The sequence below is a fragment of the Haliaeetus albicilla genome, chromosome 3, assembly GCF_947461875.1.
Source record: "Haliaeetus albicilla chromosome 3, bHalAlb1.1, whole genome shotgun sequence".
In the NCBI taxonomy this organism is placed as follows: domain Eukaryota; kingdom Metazoa; phylum Chordata; class Aves; order Accipitriformes; family Accipitridae; genus Haliaeetus; species Haliaeetus albicilla.
Window position 1 is genome coordinate 44,075,862 of NC_091485.1, and position 23,689 is coordinate 44,099,550.

General features: G+C 37.6%; 1 protein-coding gene across 4 annotated transcripts in view; it reads left to right on the forward strand.

Moving 5' to 3' along the window:
* Nucleotides 1-23,689, forward strand: part of ZFHX4 (zinc finger homeobox 4) — a 152,826-nt gene that overhangs the window by 107,182 nt on the left and 21,955 nt on the right. For 3 of the 4 annotated variants that reach the window (XM_069779546.1, XM_069779548.1, XM_069779547.1), the window contains exon 5: nt 18,535-18,651. The exons of the other annotated variant lie outside the window; for it this stretch is intronic. In XM_069779546.1, coding sequence (XP_069635647.1) covers nt 18,535-18,651 — 117 coding nt within the window. The remainder of the gene's footprint in view (nt 1-18,534; nt 18,652-23,689) is intronic. 4 annotated transcript variants of the gene reach the window in all.

Below are 23,689 nucleotides of genomic sequence, written 5' to 3' on the forward strand. Positions count from 1 at the left end.
TCATTATTCGGTTACATTCCATACAGACTGATTTCCACAGAACCTCTTAAGTCTTCTAGATATATCTGCTGACAACCCATATTGTTAGAATTTTTTAATCAAAAAAAATTGAGCTCAAATACTGTCATGACAATTCAGCGGTAGAGGTGCTTCCAACCTACTTCTATCAGAAATCTTGGCAGCACCCATGATACCTGAAAAGCAACGTTATTGGTTGCAATGTGGACAACATGGGGATTTTTTGACTTAGAATGTGTAAAATTATTTTCCCCAGTGCTTTTTGTTTACCCTTGTGATTTGCAAGACTTACAAAATTATTTGAGAGACAAGCCCACCTCCTAATTCACTAGTGTAAAGGAACAGACTTGAGAAAGCAGCGCAAATGTCAAGCACTTCCTGAGAGAAAGCAAATCCTGTGATGGGTGGTACTGATGTTTTACAACTGTTGAAAAACTTTGAAGGCACTTTTGTAAAAGTGGCATAGCAGTTGTGATATAGGAAGTAACCTAAAGATCACTGATAGACTAAGAACTGATACAGTGTTTTAGGAAAATATTAGGTTTCTTACATAAGCTATGATGGAGAAGGTGAGAGTATCACAACATTGACTAATTTTAAGGCAAGTTAGAATTAGAAGGCTCTTTCAATAAGGCCTTTAGAAAGAAAGATCTCTTGGTTAATTCATGTTAAACTAAATTGATACAGTTCTATCAAAATAGCAGTATATCATTTCATGGATATCGTGAAAATTATGAGCATCCTTAAATTAGACTTTTTTTTTTAGTAGGAAATTTAATGGGATCCCCTTTTGGAAGTAATTGAAAATTCACTTAAAATGGGAACAAAAATAAATATTCAGCCTTTGCTCAAAAATGACAAAGGGAAAGCCTTTCCACAGAAAAATTGGTCTTAGCTTTATCAATACAAACAGTTAACTACAAACAACCAAGGTATTTAGTGCCTGAACTTGTAGTTTGTAAGATGGCGTCTTGCTGTAACATTAATATTGCTCCCCAAATCCTGCAGCAAGATATCTGACTAAGGTACCCAAAGGGCAAAAAAAGCCAGATTGCTCACAGGTGTCAAAGAATCTGTTTACAGCCAGCTTGCTAGAAAGGAATGAAATCCACTTTGCTTGCAACCATTTTCAGTTTGGGAGGTAATACATCTGAAGCTTCTTGAGGTCTAAATATTGAGGCATAAAACCATAAATACGGGAGGAATGATAGAAATAGTGATGTCTGGCCCAGGTCAGGAGACAGGGGCCAAGTTCCTAACTGTATCTGTGGCTTCCAAGAGGGTGAGCTGGCTCAGGGTTTAAGTTGGTGTTTCTGGAAACTAAGAATTAGGTATGGCAGTTTCTCCAAAAACGGACACAAACACAGGCACTACTGTTTTCCTGTTGCATTTAAGGTACATCCCATGATATTTTTCTAGACCCTACAATAACAAATGGAATTTCTGGTTTTGTTTTCTTGCACTTGTAGGCTTTGATAAATGTTACATATTTTTCTGCTGTCCATGTCCAATTTAATCAATATTACAAGTGCTCCCTTGTGGTAGGCGGAACGGTGGCAATAAAGTGAAATTTCCACAGCTTTTACCCATTGAAATTCTCAGAGGGCAAGATTCTTATAAACTTAACTTTGCTTCCTCTGCAATAGATTTAATAGCTCCATTCAGGAAGAAAGTTCGATGTGCTTTCTCATTTTCCAAATGTAGACAGTAAACCAAGCTTTATTCTCTTTCCAGCTCTTTAAGAACTTTTAACTTTTTAATATTCTTTTACCATGAACGTTAACAAATGTACTTGTCTCCAGAATTGCACTGATGTCCCAGCGTGACTCTGCATTTGAAAATGGGGGAGTTAACTGAGGTAAATTTCAGACATTCCCAAGATTTTTGAAACTGGTGTAATTCAGGTCAGCTTCAGGCTGTTTGGAATATCTTATTCTACACACAGGAATTGCTAATGTCCACTTTGAATGAACCAGCTACATTGGCTCTATGCCACTGGGCATCCTTTTCATTTTAAGGCTTTCCTCCCAGCCATTTAAACTGTCTTTTAGGCATCTGTGTGCTGCTGAAGCAATGAAAAACCATCTTATCAAAACCTAAGATCTGGTCTTTAGTCCCAGAGTTCATTATAATAGTTTAGAACTTGTGTTGTGTGCTTCTTGTTATTTTGGTGTCCTCTATTACAAAGAATTACTGTATTGTCTTCTTCCTTATACAATGCATCATTTGGGCTCAGCAGTCACTAGCAGAGTTCTACTTCATTCTTCATGACTGATTATTTGTCTTATTAAATTCTCCCCTAACAAAGGAAAGCTTGAAACACTGGAATCGAAATAGATAGAGGAATGTTCGCACTTCTAAGAAGATATACCACCAGTTCTAGCCTTTATTTATACTATATTATCATTTTTGTTGCTATTACGCTTTTTCAGTGAGAAATAAACAAACAGTAGGAGGAATATTAAATAAGGGGTTTAGGCAAATTAGGTTAGATGAAGAAATGATAAAAAAGATTCAACACAATTCAAATGAAACAGCAGGGTTCTAAATGATACTGTACATCTATAAAACTGTGTATGTTGCTTCACTGTTACTTGGTAGGCCAACTGTTTTCATTTTATGTACCATAAAATTATTGCAACTGCATTTCTGCTTAAGCAAGGGTGGGGACACTTTAAAATGGAACAGACTGTGTACTGTTTTCTTAATCATAGGAGCCCTAGAATAATTATCAAACAGTATTTTCCACAGAGTTGATCTATAATTCATCTGAGGAAGAAAACATCTTTCCAATAAAAGATTTTTTGTCCTCAATTTTTCAAGGGTTTCTTTTTATTATTGTCATTAACCCAATTATCAAATTTCACAACTTCTTCATTTCTCAACTACTTTTTTCATATGCTTGTAGCTGGAGGGAAAAAACATAGGTGGAGACATTCAGTAAAAAGGTTTTTACAAGGGTTACAGTTTTTCTAAGTTACAGCCAAGGGAATTTAATTGGGGGAAGGTTTTTGGAGGGTGGCTTGTATTTTTTGACAGTTTGTAATATTTTCAACTCCATAACTCAACAGTCATGAGACTGCATTAAAATTCCTGAGATTTATAAAGCAGTCAAATTTGAATTATCTGTGAATAGATTACCTGGGTTGTGGCTTGACCGGAGCCCATCTGCTGCCCACACCACTGGCTGCAGCCCATTGCTGCAGAATACATGACACAAAATAAATATTGCTCTACCAGGCCTGCTCTGCTCACTGCGATTTAATGCCCTTCCTTCGTTCCATAGGTAGCTATTTACAACTGAAAGTAAGCGAATTACTTCAAAAGTGAATGTACTAAATGTGTTCTTTTAGTGTAGTTTACATATGGTTTTGCTTTATTTAAGTAACCCCACCCCTGTAGTACCCTGGATAATTGTGAGTTGATTATAACACACTTGGGTTTGAGTTTTAGGCTTTCTTTTTGCTTAAGCCTTTAGAAATGGTGGTGGTTTTTGGACTGTTTCTTCTTCTTCTTCTTCTCCTTCTTCTTCTCCTTCTTCTTTCCTCTTGTTCTGTTTTCCCCACAACTAAATTTATTCTGCTTTGTTATCAAGTGAAAGTTCACATTCTTGCATAACTCCGTAAAACTGAGATTGTGAGTATAGCACCCATCATGAGACTTTCAGTAGAAGTTCCAAAAGCTGACCACTCTTCATACATTTCTGCAACAAGTCATGTCTTCTGTAGTGGCAGCAGTAATGCACATCTATAACTTAGCTTGCAGAAGCACCCTCCTTGACTTTGATGGTTAGAGGCTAAGCAGCAGCTCTTGGCTTCCAGTAGAGGGCCATTCTTTGGCCATGAGTGAATGAATGACAGAAGTAGGACTGAAACCAGTTTTCTGTGAAAACTTTTCTATTTTGAATGAAGGAATACGTGAAATAAGTCTTCATTAGAGTTTGATCAGCAGCTGCTTCTGGAAGCAATTCATTGAAAGCTGCTGAACCTGCATGCTGTCTTTGAAGTATTTAGCAATTTTATTTTCATCTTTGATTTTTATTTTTTCTATTAGAAACTAGGGATTGAGTTCAAACTTAGTTATGCTGAGTTTATAGCAGTCTCAAGTGATATTTCTTATATGATTTTTAATGACTAACTTGCAAGGAAGAAGACCTAGTTGAACCAGATTCCATTTTCAGCTTGTTTCTCTTAAAGGTATGGTAGCTGATTTTTCAGAAAGGGCTGAAATACATTCCACGTCCCCAAATGGACCTTCAGACCAGTCCTGTTTCTGTGTTATTTGGAAAGGCAGCACGTATGGGCTTGTCACATCTCATAAACACTGTTGGAATAGTATTTTCATTCTATTTTAAAAATTGACTTAAAATGTCTTAGTTAAATAAAGGTAAAAAGGATTTTTGTTACACAGATACCTGAATTTTCTTATCCCAGAGATGCAAAACAGTTTTACTTAATCCCATGACTGATGAAATACAAGTGTTCAGCTTAGTTCTTTTTTTCATGTTGAAGCATCTAACTTCCCAAGTTAGGACCAAGTAAAAAGTTGCAAACTTCTCCTGATTCCTTGTTTTCCCAGTATCGGCTTAAGTCAACTTGTCAATTGATTCTTCTTTCTCTGTGTGTATGTGTATATATATATATGAACAAAATATTTTAACTTTTTTATGAAGTTCGACTTTGTGAGGTGGTATCCAAAAGCAACATGCTGTATTTGTATGCATAGATCTTGGAAGTGGCACAAGCCATGCAATCAATTTGACTTTAGGTATACTGCCAGGCTGACGTCCTCTGAAGACACAGAAACATGCATATGGTCCCTCTTAGCCATCAGCTAAAACATGGCATTTGTTCGTATGACAAATTGTGTGCTGCACATGATGGAATGAGTGAGGAATGTCACCTCATTGTCACATGCAGTCCAAAATAGATACTGACTCAGAAGAGCCTTGGATGAAGAGTCTCTTCCTATTTTCTCATCATTTGAGAATATAACCTGTATGTTTATCTGTGCTGATGCTGGTATTGAGTATGTCAAGTATGCTGGGCTGACCAGATGTAGGAGCTTTCACAAAGCACCTGGATGAATGAAAATGGCAGGCTGATGACTAATTCCTGCCAAAGTAGTGTTCATATGAAATCGATAATGCCCCATTTAATCTCCAGAACAATTTCTGAGGAGAAAGCCCATGGCATACCTCTCACTTCCCCAACCTGTGCTTGTGGGACAGAGGCTGTTACAAATACAACAGGCAGACAAAATCTTGAATCTATTTTCTGCAGTGAGTTGAACCAGAGCACTGGTTCTTAACCATAAAATACATTTTAAAAGGTTTCATGAATGGCAAGCAAATAAATATGTTGTACATATAGGAAAGAAAGAGGATCTCTGCCCAACATTCTTTGGGGTATTAAAGGGAGTATATCTTGAAAAAGGGGTGTTTAGACAGAAAAGTGTGGTGCCTGCAGTAGTCGCTTCATCCTGCATCCTCACACAGTTATCTGAAATGCTTGTCTTGTCTTTCATGTGTGCTCCTCAGAAATGTCCCCAAATCATCAAATCTGACTGACTGGAAAGATCAGCAACGTAAAGGTAGCTAACTAGGACTGCACCTAAAAACCACTTGGTTAATTTTCAGAGGATTTATTTTTTTAAAAAAAGATTCATAAAAGCTCTTTAAAAAATATATAAATCAAGCTCTTTTACCCATATCTTAAAAAGAACTCAACATTGTATGCTCAGATGCTGCATGAGACTAAAAATAGAAGTCTTTAAAGATGCATGGATTAACTATACAGAAAGCAGATTTTTTTTTTTTTAATGAAGGTGCCTAAATTAATCTTGCTTTTATAATAAGCAACTTCATAGGGTTTTTTTTTTTCTGATTTTGGAAGTTATTTGCTGCTTACTTCACATCATGTTCCACTTTTCAAGTGAAATGCTACTATAAATGGGTGGCTATTATAATCCCCAGACCTCAAAGCCCAGCACACATGGTTTTGTGAACACATGATTTGAAGTGAGTGGAACTTTCTTAATGTATTTGTAGGTTAGTGTGTATGGAGGATATATGTTTTATGAGGACTATAAAATCTGCTTAAAGGCCAGGTGTTGACCATCTATTTTGCATTGGTAAAAATCCTCTGTGCCTAATGTATGGGGTTTTGCTAATTTCTCTAAGACTACATAGAGTCTTGAAACTGCTCTGCTTTCAGTCCATGGGTGCTGAGATAACGTTGAGTACTTCTGGAAATCAAACACTGTGTGTTCACTTAAGCCCATTTTTCTGTACTATAACCTCTGAAGATTTGAACTTCTGTGAATACCCTTACTCAAGCAAAGCCAATCCATGCCAATACTTTAAAAAGTCCCGTTTTTTTTTTTTTTCCATTCTTCAGCTTAGTGATAACTGTGGAGCTAGTTTATGCTGAAGTGATCAAAACATCCTGTTTCAAAAAGAAAACAATTTTCACAAATATAGCACATCTGCCCAACTGTAATTGTGTCTCATCTTTACTTGTCTCTTTCCATCATAAGGGAAGCTACAGTATTTTTTGTAATTACAACATGCATGAACTAACTAGTGTATGTCTGAAAGCAGTGTTTGCAAACTCTACTAAAATTATTAAATTTCATCAATATTAGCACAGACATCTGCCTATATAGAGAATAAAAAGAAGACACTCTACACTCACTATGATACTTGCTAACTACAGTTACTGTGCTATTCCTGAATTCCGCAGTCCTGTTCCTAAATCCTATTCCTAAATTAGCTAAGCCTGGGTATAATATGGTAAAGTGAATCAGTAAAATGTTACACTTCTCTATGAGGGTTTATTCACACCACCCCTGTGAACTTCAGCCTGATTTGTGCAGGAAAATCCTTGTGCATTACCTTACAGTCTACCCTTAATGCATTTTATGACTTTATATGTTACAGAAAATATTCAGATAACAGCATCTGTAAATATATACTGCTTGTTAATCTTAGTTGCCTAAACAAGAAAAAGGGGAGGTTAGTATATTGATACAGTAGAGCTGTTCTGCTTCTGCCTCTCAGAAAGCCACTTTCACAATCAAGGACTAATATACGCTGTAGTACGTTAATTCTGCACCATGTGTGTATGCATGGAGATATGGTCTGTAATTACATGGTCACATAGAATTTCCCCCTTGCCTTTCTGAGTTTACAGAATGGAGCTGCATGGGGTTACGGATGAATCAGTGCTGTGCAGGGATGGCAGAAACTGTCTTTAGAGCCTTGCTGTGTTTGCTGAGAAATTCAGAAAGTGTCTAGTGAAGGAGGCTGGGGATGCCAGGGAGGGAAATAATGGGGTATGTTTAAGACAACTGCAGAATTTGCTTCCATATCTGTCTCTGCTGTAGAGAGCCTATTTTTTTATCCTAAGCAGGTCACCTTACCCAGACTTTTCATAGGAGTTCACTGACTGTGTGGCCTTCATTTTCTGAATGCTTGATTTGAGGCTGTACTATAGTGTTAAATAAGTGCTGAACACACAGAGCTGCAAATGAAAGCAATCAGTTCTGTGCTTTGAGCATATTAAGTGCTATATATTGCTATGTACTTGGAAAAAATTGGGTCCCATCTGTATCAAACGGGGTTCTCCAAGTTAGTAGATTTTTTTAACCTCAATTTCTGTATACGTCCCCTTTCTGAAACTGCAGAATTGCCTAGTCATCTCTTAGGACGTAATGAAGATAAATTCATTAATGTTTGTGTAGCAATAAAAAGTCAATAATGAAATGAATAATTTGGCTTTCAGAATGGATTGAAGAGATGTAGTAAATAAAACATGTGGCCCCATATTAAACAGTGAGAAGGAAACAAAGTCCTGAATAGCTTTTCACTAAATAAGTATCTATAGTTTTGTGCAGTGAATAAGGCAAGAGGCTTTGCCATGACGTAGGGCTTGATCAGGAAATTAAAGATTGTGTCACAAAGGAAGCATCTTGATGTATTTTTTTAAATACTAAAATATTTTACTTCTGTAATATTATTAATGGTTCTAAAAACGTGGGGTTTTTTCTTCATCTATAATCCCATAGTTATTTTTTGAAGACTTAAACTTGAAAAAAATTGCCATGTAGTACTGTACTGAAAGTCGTATGAAACATCAGTGGGTTTGGATTTGCTACACAAACCCCTTTTACTAGAGCTAATGAGCCAACTGAGAGTAGCAGAAGGTTTTTGTTCTCTTTGTGGACAAGCACTGGTGAAGCGTAGTACAGTAAGCCAGAATAAGAATTATAGGACCAAAAAATAAGGGATTTAAATTTGGGCAGTGGGGGACACCTTGTTTGACTCACATTAATTTCTAATCTCTTTGCCTAGTAATCACTATCTTCACCTATTATTTTTTCTCCACAACTATCCTCCCGCTTTTTTTATACATCACTTTTCCCACCCCACCAATGATCTCTATTTTTCTTATCCACTTCTGCTGCTCATTCTTCAGATGTCCCTTCTATATTTCTAGTCAGCTCCCAGCTCCCTTCCCTATCCAGCCATGCATGCTTCCATCCCTGCTGACTGCCAGCTTTAATATTCCTGCACAAGCCTCTCAGCATGTCTCAATGTCTTTGCCTCATTTGCTTAGTAGATTGCAGTGGTTTGCACTTTTGGTCCCAGCCAGGTCTATCTCCTGAAGTCCAGTGTGGTGCTGGAATTTGGTACACTGCTGATTCTAGTCCTAGTCTCCTGCCTTCTACCTATTTTTCATTTGATCTTCATTGCCACCTCAGTTTCTCCTCCCTTCCCCATCTCCCAGTCTTTCATGTTCTTTTCCTCAGACCACACTCTGCTTGACTCTCCCCAACACTTTATCCAACCCTCAAAATCTCCCTTCCATACTTCTTTCACTCCTGCCAACCTACTAGCACAGGGGGAATGCAGCTCCTGCTCTCCTACAGTGATCAGTTCCCAGTGCACTGCACAATGACAGCCAGCAGCAAAAGTATAATAATAAGAAGGGAAAGTTTGGTTTCACCCTAGTAAGGATAATATAGTTGCAGTCTGGTTGTACAGGGGAGCTGCCAGGAGAATTTGTATTTTAGAAGACCTGTTTAAGCTGCAGTTCCTCTATGAGGATGGCATGGGCATTGGTTAGTATGCATGGGAACTGGGTGAAGAGGTTTGTGTAGGCTCTGTGGCATGTGGCTGAATATGCACTTTAGTGAGCTCTCAGCACTGTGGGAAGTGTGAGTGTGTTCACTGATTATGGATTCCTAGGAGAATTGCAGCTTTTCAGTACAAGCAGCTTTTCTGAACATGGGTAAGTATAATTTTTCAAAACTATATTGCTTGGCTGAATTTGGGCAGTTTAATCCAATGTGGCACATGCCAGACATCATCCTGTCTGCCAAATTTTGGGTTCCAGTTTAAAATCACTGAAAGAGTCAAGATTTCCAAGACATATATATACACATATAAAAAAATCTATTTGTCCTAATCCTATTTGTAGAAGTAGCTGAATAATATTGGCTGAAATTTAAAAAAAAAAAAAGCATATGATATCCAACCTGCAGCAAAGATTCAGTGCAGATGATTTCAGCCCAAGCACTTGAAGTTTACTGAAGTTATAAGCAAATGAAAAGGTGTATGAATCGTGGGAAGTCTACATTAGGCTTACAAATGGGTGGCCCTATCAACTTGTCTGAAGTCATTAAGAACAAATTTTAAGTTCAGGTTTTGTTCAGAAGCTTTCTCTGAAATATTTTCAGTGCTATCAACAAAGCCACTTCACAAGGCATTTCAGGGTCTTAGCTAAGACACTGTAGATTTGTACTCATTGGCACTGTAGATTTGTGCTCATTAGGGAGTTGTGAGTGGGGAGTCTATAGGCAAGGGATGTCCTTTGCTTCCACAGAGATAGAATTGTATTGCTGACAATGAAAATTAATTTGTGGGGGGAGGGATGTGTGTTATTTAAACTATGTATGGGAGAAAGAGCATTCAAATTAGACAAACATGTAGGAAAGGTAAAAGTAGTGCAGTATACTGAACAGTGGGAATTAAAAAACTTAACTGAAGGAAAAAGGAAATGAAAGATGGAGGAAAGCATCTAGCATATCGTACTGGTTTAGTAAAAAGAAAAATGGATACAAATAAAGCCACCCATGCCATTCTGTTGCCATTATACAAGAAACTTTACAGCAAGACTGGGTGACCTGAAATGCTTGCTGGGAGAACCCCTAGATATAACTGGCATTTTTTAATTCAGAAAATCTGTGTATGCAGTCTACTTTCTTTCAGTATTTATGAGTCACCCATTATTGTGCTAAGAACCAATTGATACTGCTCATCTTCAGAATATGCCATGCAAGTGTCTCCAACAAACTTGGCAGTGGACTTGAGTCTCAGGCCTCAGAGTAATCAACAGGATAATGTAATTCCTGACCTCAAACAATGCAGCAAGAAAAGACTAGCTTAAGGTATTGAAGCACAGCACTGAAATTGAAAGGATCCTGTAGGCTGTTGTGGATTAAAGGGACAGAGATGTGTCATGTTATGGCTATGAATCCCAAACACACTGAAATACTATGAGTCAGGAACATTCCACAAAACTGCATAATACTTGAGCAATGACACAAAAGTTGGTTATCCAAATTTTCCAGACTGGGATTGGAGGAGGCAAGGGAAGACAGTAACAGAAGGAGATGGGAAACAGCAAGGAGACAGGAATGTACTGCTGTTGTTTACTACTTATGCTAGTTTTGATGAGAAGACTTTTATCCTTTCCTCCTGTCTCAATAACAGAGTTTGACCATGTGGCAGTATACTATATTTTGTATAGTACAGCTACAGCTGAGCCAGGAAACCCAGTTTTAATAGGAGATTTTTGGAGGAATTTGCCATGGAAGTCTTGGTGAAGATTCTTACACGTCACTCAACCATTGTGATCTGGGTTGGAGGGGAAGCTAAAAGCACCAGTGTTGTCTTTCCAAAGAAACAAAGACCACTTAATGTAGGCATATGTTAAAGAAGCCAAACTTTTGAACTCCTAAGATTTAAGTGATATTTGCAACAAATAAGTTTGTAAAAAAGCCATGGACTGCTATATATGCTATAGAATATTTGTCAGGTAATTGTGGAAAACAAACAAACCCCCAAACAAACAAACAAACAAACCCCCAAGCAAACTATTCTGTAAAGGTTATCTTTTAAAAATTCAGAAAGTGTTTATGTTCAGGGGAAATTTTATTCACTGTAAATAGATCACCTACTTCTGCCTGTGACACTTAACATCAAGAAAGAGGAATATTTAAACTGGAGGGCCGTAGTTAGCTACATGACGAGACGTAGTACAAGAATTTATTCAGGTCAGAAAAAAGTATCTTTAAAAGTGGAAATAAAGCCAAAGTGATGTTAATAAAACTGAACATAGAGGTTGGCTAAGAGGAGCAAATACGTGAAGATACCTAGAAAAGCTAAACAGGAATTTTTAAAGTATCTCAGAAATAGAAAGCCTGCACAACATTCATTAGGTCTACTAGACCACCAGAGGATAAAGAGTCAATCCAAAATGATCTGGAGATGGCAAAGAAAATAAATTCTTTTACTCTAGTATTCTCAAAAGACAAAGGAGAAATATATGTACTAACAGAATTCTTTACAGATAATTTCAGAGACATACTGTTAGTGAGCCAAAAAGAGGAGAATAATTCAGAAAGAAAGTCTGGAAGGTAAATGAGAAGGATTTTACAGTGTATTTCAGAGAGAAACCCAAAAACTGAGTCACTAATAAAATATGTCATTTAAATGACATTTTAAATGAGTTGTTAATTAACATTGTGGGTTTCTCTGTAAATACACTCTAAAGGATTATTCTGGACACTGTGAATGGGAGAGCCAATCTCACCACTTACATGATGTATTGGAAACTCAGCTCAAGTAGGAGGTAGGAAAAAATGTAAGTAATCAGGGACAGTAGAAGTGTTTGTATATGAAGGGATGCTGAACACGCAGATTGAACAGCAACACAGAAAAGTAAAACAAGACTGAAGAAGAGGTATAAAAAAAGGTGAATGATACTGTGAAGATCCCACAGGCTAGAAATGAGCACCCAATAAACTGGTGAAGGTCATGAGGAGCCCCTCATTGACTTTCTGAGCTTTGGGTCAGGCTCTTAGGCTTAGGTTCAGCAACCTAAATTCCAGCATTTAGCTGCAGTCTCAAGGTGAAAAGTCTCCACTCCAAACACTCCTCACTCTAAAATCCCTCTGTAGTCAGGGAGGAATTGCACAATTCAGCCTGTGTAAAGTCTGAGTTGTGCCGTGAAGATACCTGTCTCTCCCTCCATAGAGAGGAAGCTTTAGAGGAGTGCCTGAAATTAGGCAGGGTGTATCCAGCATGTGGAATAAGACTTAACAATGAGGTTTAATTTTCTTTTCTAAATAACCTTGATGGAAATGTATTATTCTTCAAGTCAGACAATGCTATTGCTCTTCATGCCTTATGCTGATGGGGGGAACAGCATTTTCTATGAACCGTAATGGCAGCCAAAAGAAAAGTACCGATCAGTTGGAAAAGTTAGACTATTCTCAATATAGATTCATGCTTCAATGCCTTTCGAGAGATGGCCAAGTAAGAAAAGTATCCCTTTTTGCATAATAAATGATTAATTGTACATCTCCAATCACATCTGGAAAACATTGCTGAGTTTCATTCTGAATAGCTGACATTCCCTGTTAATGGTTTTGTCAGCATATGCTTCTTTTGCCTTTTGCAAAATATGTGTTAAAATATTAATGTAGAAGTAAACCAACAAAAACACAAAACACAGAGTTTCCTATTTTCTGATAAATCAGCGTGGCTCAGCATAAGCTTACCAACATTTTTTTCCCCACATTTTACACCATTATCAGAATAAAACACGCTTCTTTTCCTGATTTACTCTGAGACTATGGGAGGGCGACTAGAAAGCAGGCAATCCCAGCCAGCAATGAGAGAGAGGGAGAGCTTGCTGAGCAGCAGGACTGGAAAGGACACCCCACCCCTCTAAACTTCTGGGGAGAACATTCCTTTTCCTTCTCCAGCAGCTGAAAGTAGACTGTGGTTAAAGAAAATAATAATTAAAAAAAAGTAGAAAAAACTAGTTTAGGAACTAATAAAGTGCTGGGCTGATTAGCTGGTGATAATGAATCTTTTCTACCTTCAGAAGCTAAGCAGCAAAAAGAAGTAGGGTAGATGAGAGCTGCCTCTCTCCAGCAGCCAGAGGGGTGAGGCTGAGCATGGCAAGTGGGGAATACTGGCTGCTGGGTGGAGTGGATGGATAAAGTGGGTGTGATTTGTGACACTCCTTGGGAAGGAGCCACCACGGCATGCTCTGTTCAGCCAGCTTTGCAGTTGGCTGCCTCTGACAGTGTGATGCGTTTCAACCAGAAGAAATTAAGCATTAGACTGCTATAAAAATTCAAATTATGCACCACAAAACAAAATGGTACAATTTGATACTAACTGCCAGTTAACACTTTCTGTTCAATATGACGATCATCACTTAATTATAGGCTTGTTTGCGGGAATTTCAGCCTTTTAACAGCTATAGTTTTAAATATAACACAGTGATTAGAAACAGTTATTAACGGGTTGGTGCAGTTATTCCCCTTGAGTCCCTAAAGGAGAAATTAGAAATCCTATTTGAAGATGAAATATGACCACTAGAGGATGTAGTCAAGATCCTGAATGAGTGAGGCATACTGTTCCTCACTCATGCTCTGTAAGACCAGCCAGAAAATAGAACAAATACTTTCTGGAATATTTGGGTGGACAAATGGCAATCCAGAAGTCAGGGAGAATTTATCAACCCAGTAGTGTAACTGGGATAGCCCAGAAGTAAATCCACAAGCCCTGCTTTCAGTTAATTTTTCTTCTCTTGCATATTCTGTGGGTTTTTCCTCATTTTCTTTCGTTAGTTGTTCCTCCTTTCCCTACATTATCTGTTCCCCCAATCCACCCTTCCAGTATCCTTTGCTAGTGGTTACCTTCTCATCCTGACAATCTCAATAAGGCATTCACTCTACCAGTTGAACCTGGGATACACCTATACTGACATTTATGAATACCTTTGATTCAGCTAGTTATTGAATGTATTGAATAACAAACCCAAATTATTTTTTAAAATCTCTCTCTCATTTTATATTTATTTACTTACTACTTTATTCAATTGATTTTTCCTTTCCCGATCCATCCGGCCCTCAGCCACAAACACTTGCTTAATCTTGCTTTCTCTCTCATAACCACAATTACTCACCCACAACTAGAAGATCATGCTTATTTAGGAAATTACTTGCAATTTGGAGAGGGGAAAAAGGGATACCAACAACAACAACAACAACAAAATCCAGGACCCAAATAGGAACTACTGGCTGTTGATTGATATATCAGTGATGTAAAAAAAACCCAACCAAAATTAACCTTTGAAAATAATATGCCTTAAATAGACTTGAAGACAGACTGCCAGTGCTGCTTATCAGTAGGGAGAATTCTCTGCTAAAACACAGGGACAGGTGATTGATATGCCTCCGTGATTATCACAATGCATTTAAACTAAAGTAAAGAAGATTGTTTCAACTCAGACATGTCTTGTTTTAACTCTTCAGTATTTTATTTGAAAAATATTATTTGTTTCTTTATACTTTCCCTTGGCTATGGTGGATGCATTTGTCCCTTTATTTGCATCTCAGTAAGTCAGGCTTTCCTAATCTGTGTATGAATATTCATCTAATTTTGCTGCTGGTATCTCTTATTCAACTTTGGCTGAGGCCTGGATTTTGCAGTTGAAATCATCACACATCTTGGCTTCATTGGGCTAGGGAAGGTCATAAGGGTCTTCCTTCATAAAACCTGTATAGAATTGTGGCCCGAGAGTGTAGATTAACATATTAAAGTATATGACATAGAATATGCAATATACAACATCAGCTGATTAACATTATCTCTGAAGCTTAACTTTTCCATTTTCCCTTATTTTACAGTTTTAGTGCAGACTGCTAACCTCATTTTTGTGTTTAATTCTAAGAAGTCAGTTGTGAGGAAAAAAGTTGATAATGGCTAAATTCAAGAGATCCAACATCAAAAGAAATTTTCAACATTTAGACAAAATAAAACCAGGTGTGAATAAAATATCATATTGCAATAGTAAGTGTTATTAAAGCCATTAAAGTATATTTGAATCCGGTGTTCTATTCATTTTCAAAGCTGACATTTGTAAATGTATATAGGCAGGACTCTTGTAAATTTAAAACAGAGCATTAGGACTTGCCCTGGAATCTGTAGCACCATCATACTGTATTTTGTTGATACATAATAATTCATAATTTTGTGTCTTTCAGCAGGGGCCATCATATTTTTATAACTGAATAGTATCCTTGTTGGTTAGCATATGAAGTAAGAACAAAAATGTTACTAAAAAGAGATGTTTGCAGCATCTCGGCAGAGTTATGTAGTGTCTTTGATAGCAGACTTCGTTACATATCCTCAGTATCTGTTCTAATGAATGGTCTTAAGGATTCTTTTTGTAATTTGCTAACTGCTTTTAAGTTAGAGCTGTTGTAGTGCCATCTTGTCCCTTTGATAAATGTCGCAACAGTGTGAATCTTAGACCGCCTTTCTGTCATTTTGAAGGAAAATAGGAGAAGTTGTATTATCATTTCTGTCTATGAAATTTATTTCTGAAGTGAATGCCATACATATTTCTGAAATGATTGCCAAATGTATTTTCTAGAAGTGAGTGCCATTGAAAGCCAGGGCAGGCAATTTATACCGTGCATAATAATGATATTAATTTTTATGGTGTGTATAAGTTACATTTTGATTAGTTTTTTGCATGATTAAAAATTTGCAAAGCCTTTATGGCCCCCAGGAGCCTACCTGTAATAAACAGCTCTCACCTTCCAAACCATAAAACAGGTCTGCAGTACTTGAACATTAGAGCTAATTGCCTTGCTACATCAAAGGGAGCACCACAAGACTGAGAAAAATCACAGGAGGGGGGGCGGGGAGCGGGGGGCAGTTTCACCTCTAAAGGTTATGTGTTTGTGGCTTGGTGGAGCCCTGTAAAGTTATGGCCTCAGAACTGCTGTTTGCGATTAAGTTGATGGGGAAAGTCTATCCCGCAATCTCTCCCTGCTGCTGACACAGAGTCTTTGTTCACATTCAGATTTCTCAAACTGTTGCCAGGGTCAGGCTGAGGTCAGACACCACGATGATGTATAGGAGAACATGTCTGGGAATTTCTCTCACACTTAAAACACATACCAGAAAAACAGGAGAGCACCCTGCAAAAATTGTCTGATGAGACCCAGATGATACTGTAGCTTTTCTTTTAGTACCTTCATAATTTTCTTTCTCTTTGCCTGACACACATACAATGTTTTATTAATGTGTGCCACGATAGCCCTTACAATTTTATGTCCCCTCAAGATAAGGACACTCAGTAGCACTTTGACACTTCATTTTCCAGCCCAGGGGGATTGGGCCAGTAAATCTAGTAAAAGCAGCAATGCGTCCATTCCCAAGGATGATTCGGAAAGGGATTGCCATCGGCTCCATGAGGCCACGGGGCCTGACACTGGATACGAGCCTCATGTGTGCGCGCTCGGCATTAACACAGCCCGAGCCAGGCATGATCACAGGCTCACAGCATCCCGAACCGCGCTCCCCTGCCACCCTGACAAACACAGCCCCGCTTCCAGCTGCGGCAGGGATGCCTACCATGTTTGATTAGCTATCATCGTGGGAGGGGGCGGGGGGGAGCACTAAAACAGCACGAGGGGGGGGGTCCATTCTGATGGAAATTTCTTTTTTATGTGCAATTGTTTCTAAAAGAGGGGACCATCCTTCTCCCTCTATTGTTCCAAAAAGTGGACGCCATGCTTAGTCCTAACATGTTGTATTTTGATGTCAATGCAAAACACATTGATCCGTGGTTGAGATTTGTTGGGGGTTTTGGGGGGCTTGGTGGGGGTTTTTTTGGTGGGGTTTTTTTTGGTTTGGTTTCCAAAATTGTAGCTGTGTTTTTCTCTTCTGATTTACAAAAGGTTTCGCAGAGGGTTGAGAACCGGATAGGTTCACCACATCGATCTGAGGGTTGTTTGCCTAGGCATACAGTTTCAGTGCATGGCTGGCAAGTAAGGCACTAAGCAGCAATTTTTTTGTGCTCAGCTGCTACATATGACAGAGGATATTTCATTTGGCTGTCAGAATGTTATTAATAAAACATGGGGTGCGAAGAGGGCCACTATTTCCCCTTTCAATCACTATAGCATTTACAATGAAAATTTTATGCAGTGTGTAATTTTCAGTTAATGCTTGACACTTAAAATGTCGGTAGCTGCATTTTGTATGGTTCCTGAAGGGTTAATTGTATCATGTTCCCTGCATAAAAGCTCTGCTTATCAAAAGTGAATAGAAGAGTGTATGCAAATGTGTGTCTGTGACCTTTTGCCTTTCCAGGGTTAATTTATATGGTCATTAAAGATTTTATGAAATTGAGCGGCCTGGTGCTTCGAATCCCATTTTACCTTCACCTCCTAATTTATACAATTCCTACCTGAGCTGGGAAATATGATTTTTATTTTTTTTGTGTGCGGCAATGAAAACAGCATGCTGTGATATAGGGAGTTGCAAGTCAGGTTATCTGGCATTACTCAGATTGCTAAAAATTCATTAAAATGTGACATCAGCACAGTGAGAGACAAATGATCACAGGATGAAAAGGAACAGTGGGCCTTTCACGGATTAGTGCTACACAGCCCCAGCATAGAAGCTAACTGCATAAACAGATTAATCCACCAGTAGCAGCATAGCTAAGATTTACCGAATAATTAAATGGGCTTGAGTTACTGTGAAGATTTCCATGTAATCTAGCTGGTGTGAACACGTAAGTGAGGTGTGGGTAATGCTGCTTCCTCAGAAGCCATATACCAAGTTGCATCATTTATCCTGAATGGCTCCCCCTGGAGACAAAATTTGAGACTTCGCCCGCAAAGCCAGAGGTTTATATTTAATACAGTACCTAATACCTAATACTTACTTACTGCAATTAGCGGGATACTGCTGCACTAACAGGATTTATATTTGAATTCCCCCCCTTCCCCCCCCCCTTTTTTTTTTTTGGCTCCCAGATGCATTTTTAGATGTGCTTGCTTTTGTTCCAGGCTCTGTGTGCGCGCGCGCGCGTGTATTTTAACACAAATCATTTCTAGCCAAAGAATATGAAATGACAGGCCTTAAATCTGTCACACTGGTGGAAAGCGGGTACTCTGATAAAGACACGGTCAGAATTTCTGGATAGATTTCAAAATATTGCAACTTCTTCGTAATTAATGGCCAACCTCTTTAAAGTGCTGTTCTTTCCCTTTTCTTCTCCCCACCCCTCCTTCCCCCTGTTTTGCCACCCTCTGTTAGTGCTGTTCTTATTACAGGACATATTTTTTAACTGCTTTTAAGTGGTCACTGAGTTTCTTTTCTAAGATCTTTTCTGTGCTTATCTGCAGAAGAACAAGGTGAAGATACAGAAGGGTCTGCTAAAAGTACATCAGTGGCTGTGACTGATGATAAAGACTCAAGTGAGAGAGACAATAGTGAAGGCAAAAAATCTAGTAAAGACTCTGGTAAGATGCTAGAATTTTGTTTTCCCCCTTTTTTTAACTTATGAAATGTTCTTTCATTTTAAACTGTCTGGACATTCCCACTACTATTCATTTCATGTGCATTTTGCATGTGATTTCTATCAGTAGCCTCCCATTGACCTATTTTTAATCATAACCATCTGACAGGATAGATGCGGATAAGTTGAAGAATATTACAGGACGACCAGTGAGATTATTTTTTAATCAAATCAGTTTGTGTGCTTGTAATTTTTTAAGCGCCTTTCATTAATCTTAGCTGTACTTGTGATTCCTCTGATGGCATATTAATTTTTCATAAGCATAGGATTAGGTACCACTTGAATTTTTTCTTCAATCAGGTTTTGCCCCCCTTTTAACCCAAAGAATGTGGGGGTTTTTGTTATTATTATTTTTTGCTCTTGCTCTCTGATCAGTTACTCCCAAGAATCTGGCCTCTTCCTGGGCATTTATTTGAGGCATTTTGAAAAAAATACACAAAATCCAGTGAAAAAGTTTACAGATGATTCAGCCTAAGAAAGAGGAAATATCATTGAAAACGGATTATGGGTTGGGTAATTTTGATCTCCTGGAATAGACAAAGCCCAGTAATGAAAGCTACTGTCTTTGAAAACAAAACCCCTATGTCATGACATTTACTTGTGCACAAACAAACCCAGGGCCAGCATCTGGTGTAGATACCCAAGGCTTTTTCTGTGTTTGATTTGGCAAATATGTGACTTCATCCATGCTTTTTATGTATGAGATGGAAATCTATGGTCACAATGAATATTACATTGGCTACTTTTGCCGCACGCTATACCTAGTTACATTATGTTGGATTCACTGAAGCAGAAGAAGTGCTGAAACAGGTTGAAGCCTATTAGTTTCAGGTAGTCATATATCTTTTCCTTGTATGCCAATGACAGCAGCATACAAAGGAGGTTGTATTCTCCATAAAGACATATAGTTGTAGAGAAAATATCATTTTACGTATGAGTTTCTTTACACCTGAATTCTCCCATACTGTAATTTGTTCTTTACATATTAAACATTTCTGGATTTATTTAAAAAAAATATATATAGATGGCCCTTTCCATGCCAAATCAATTCAGAAGGCTGACTTAAAGATTAAAGCTTCCTTTAAGTTTGCTTGTTGAGGTGCTGAGGTCAGTACCCATCACAGTTTAGAACCTCAGCTGCTCTTCAGTCGCTTTATTTTTTGAGATCAAGAGAGTGAAGAAAGGCCGATGATGACAAGGACGATGTTGAGCAAGAAAATGTGTTGTGGTTTAAAATACATATCCCCCTTGGCTGGCTCTCTGATTTGGTAAATACTGTCTGCAGTGCAGTAAAGCCATGCTCCCAGGCCAATATAGATGCTCCTGTGCAGTCTCATCAGGGGCTGTCCTGGACACTCACCAGGAGAGAGGTGACAGCCACCTCCAGCCCCCATTTCCTACCATACACTCTGCCTAGGGGATGCTGTGAACTGCTGCAGGGATTTTATCAATCAGCCCTCTCTTTTTCTTAGGCAGGTCCATTTAGAGTTGTTCAAGAAAGAATACGGTATTAAAGCTCCAGCAAAATAAATGATGGAATCTAGAAAAAAATACTGAAGGGGAATTCTCAAAATTCCATCAGGATTAGCCACTCATAAGGGCCAAGTTTAATTAGGACAAACCTATATCCAGATGCCTACTGGGTGCACTACAAAAAACCAGCATAATTGTTCTGCATTCCCGTGCCAGCAATTACACAAATAACTTTGCTGTAAGATTCATATAAAAACAAGGGCTAAAATACATGATTGCCTTTGTGCTTTGCAGAAAATAGTTTGTACTGTAAAATCCTAAATCTTTTAGAAACTTTTATTTTCCTAATCTAAATTAATTCTGCATATGTAACATTCAGACCATCATCTTAATTTTCACTCAGCTGACAAGTATTTCTAATGACTGCATAACTGCTTGTGTATAATTGAATGTTAATTTAGGCTTTCTCATGAACTGAGTGTTGCAAGTCTTGCCAAAGAAATCTCAGGAAAACCAATAAATTAATCACAATACTAACAAGTTAGACAGGAAAGTGGTGCGACCCCTCTTTAGCATAGAATCTATTAGACAAGAAAGGATTAACATGTATTTAGTAACAGTATGTTTGTGTAAGCTGTTGTGCTGTATTGCTTACCTTATCTCAAGGAGTAGAGCTTTCAAAATGAGACTTGGCAATATGCAAGTTATATTTGTTGAATATTCATTCAGAATAGAAAAGCCTGCTAATGCCTCATTTATATTGTCATTTAAATCTAGTGCCACTTTAGATTAATTATAATCCAAATTACAGCTCTATGCAGTGCAAGAATTAATATGGAATTTATCCAGATTAATACATTTGCATTGAAAATGTAATATGTCTCTGCCATGGCTAAGGGGAGCACTTTTTAATAAGGTAGTAAACATGAGGAAGGATGGAAATTAACCTTCATTATTGCAATGAAAATTATCCTTTCATTCTACTCTAATTAGAAAGAATACTCTACCAGTAATTATAATTTTAGAATTATTTTGAGGCTGAATAACATCATCTGATGTGTCAGAAGTCTTAACTTATGCAATCTTTATCAAATACATAGATTCATAAATAAGTAAATACTATTTCGATTATGGCTTTTCCAGGGTTTTTTTTCACTAGTATATGTATTTTATTAACTTTCTCCTTCTTGTTAGTTACACAAACATTTTTATTTTTATTTTGGGGTTTCAAAAATGTTACAAAGGTGATGACATCTGAATTGCAGTCCATTATGTCATTTGTATATTAGCAATCCTACACAAGTTAAATAATTCTGTAACTGACAGACAATCATTGACTAGTCTATTTCATGGCACTTATTTATAATTAAACTTAGTTTGTGAGCTAAATGTATTGAAATTACATTAGTCATCTAAAATAATGCTGTGTATTTTATATTATAAAATGAATTGCAGTTGTGTTTCACAATTAGGAAAAAACCCAACAAATAATGTGTCTCAAGAATAAAAAGTGCACATTTAAAACATGAATAACAACTAGATTTAGTCTTTTCCTACAACTGCCTAGTAAGAATAGCATGCCAGTGGAACATCTAGCTATGAAAACAGTGCCACACAGCATGCTTGGGACCATAATATTTTCTCTCCTTTCTCCCTCCTCTTTCAACACCCTTCCTGTAAGACCGTAACTTTGTTCAGCCTCCCTACAGGAAGCTGCTTAAAACAGTGAATTCAACACGGAAAGCAGAAAGTTGATACAGCAAGACGAGGCACTGAGTTGTAATAGCTGGACCATTGCGTAAGGAGCCAATCTCTTTTGGTTTTGGCACGTATACTCTGGCTTGGGGGGGGTCGGTCCTCGTGCAGGGGCGAGCGGCATCCCCGTGCCAGAGGGAAGAATCAACCTCACTTTTTTTTTTTTCTGCAAAGCTCACCATAAGTCATGGACTCGGTTACTTTACTATAGGCCAGATGTAACTTTGGTTGCTTAAGAAGAAACAGTGCTTGGGGTTGAATGAATCCAGAGCAACAACAACAACAAAAACAACAAAGCCTCTGTAACTTTCGACAGTTTATATAAATATCATAGTAAACATAATAAAAAGCTGTGCTTTGTTATGCATTTATTGACCCCAGCACAGTGTTTTATAACTCTACGGTTTTATTATATTAACCGCAAAAGAAAATTTAACCAAAAAACCCCCTTGTTTTTATAGAAACAAGAACTATGTGTTTCATGATTATTATAGGCCCTTTGAAGTAATTAAGTTATTCCATCCTGTGGTGGAAGATGATATGTAATATTAACCCTGTGTGTGCCCAGGCGCACACAGAGTGTGCTCCACGGTAAATTTCACTAGCAGCTAAAAACCACTGCTAAAACACATTTAAATGCACTTGCACAAGTGAATTTAGGAGCAGAATTTGGATCCTAATTTCTGTAACAACCTGTTGAGAACAATCTAGCATGATGAGGGGAAGAGAAGGCAGAATTGGTTTATTTTGGTTTTGAAATTCAGCTTCCTGTATAACAGTGTCTGTTTACACCAGCTGAGATTTTGGCCAATTTGTCTTTAAAAAAAAGGGACGTTTTAAAAGTGACATATGATAAAGGTAAGAAACAGTAGTCAATTGTTAGACGTTTTTGACAGTTGGAAATGAAGAGAGGTTAATAATTTGAACCTATCCTTCTAAAACCTGAGAAGCAACCTTTCTCTGTTAATGTAGTATGTCACGTTTTTACTTCCCATAATTCTCATGGTTAAGACATTTAAATAATAATGGTGTATTGCCAAGTAAATACAGATAGGCCAGGGAGTACTGTATTCTAAACCGAAGTGAGTAATAAGATGGTGCCTTATGTGATTGCACCATGTAGATTTTGTCTTTAAGCATCACTAGTCCTTCAGGTCGTCAGCACAGCACTAAATGAGGCCTCCAGGATCGGTTCCTGAGAGTGTAAAAATTCACTGGGGCTCCAGGAGGCAGCTTGTTCAGATATTAAACCGATGTTGACAAACTGGTCATTAAAAATAGGGAAATATGGCAGGAATAAACTTTAATTTGAGCAAGAACATGCAAAATTTACTGATCTAAATTACAGCAAAAGAAATAATTAGCAACTTAGGAATGAAAAACAATGTGGGGGAAAATCACCATTAATGTGTAAGTCGTAAAGTATGTTTATGTTTTTTTAAAAAATGCCCTTCAGAAAATGTCCCTGTATGATTCAGTTTTCAATTGTTTATTATTGTACCATGAGGATTTGGTATTTACCTTGAAAGCTGTTCTCTTATTTTACTTCACTTTAATGTTGCTCTTGTAATATCCAATATTTCACAAAGTCTATATGAAAATAATAAGAATAAAAAGTTCTTGGGTTTGTCTACAGAAATATACAAGTATTTTCTTTGTTCATGTTTACTTTGTTGCCAAAACATCCATGACCTTATTTTTAAATTAATCCTAGGTTATTGTGCAATGAGGTGCAATTTGTTCATTTATATGAA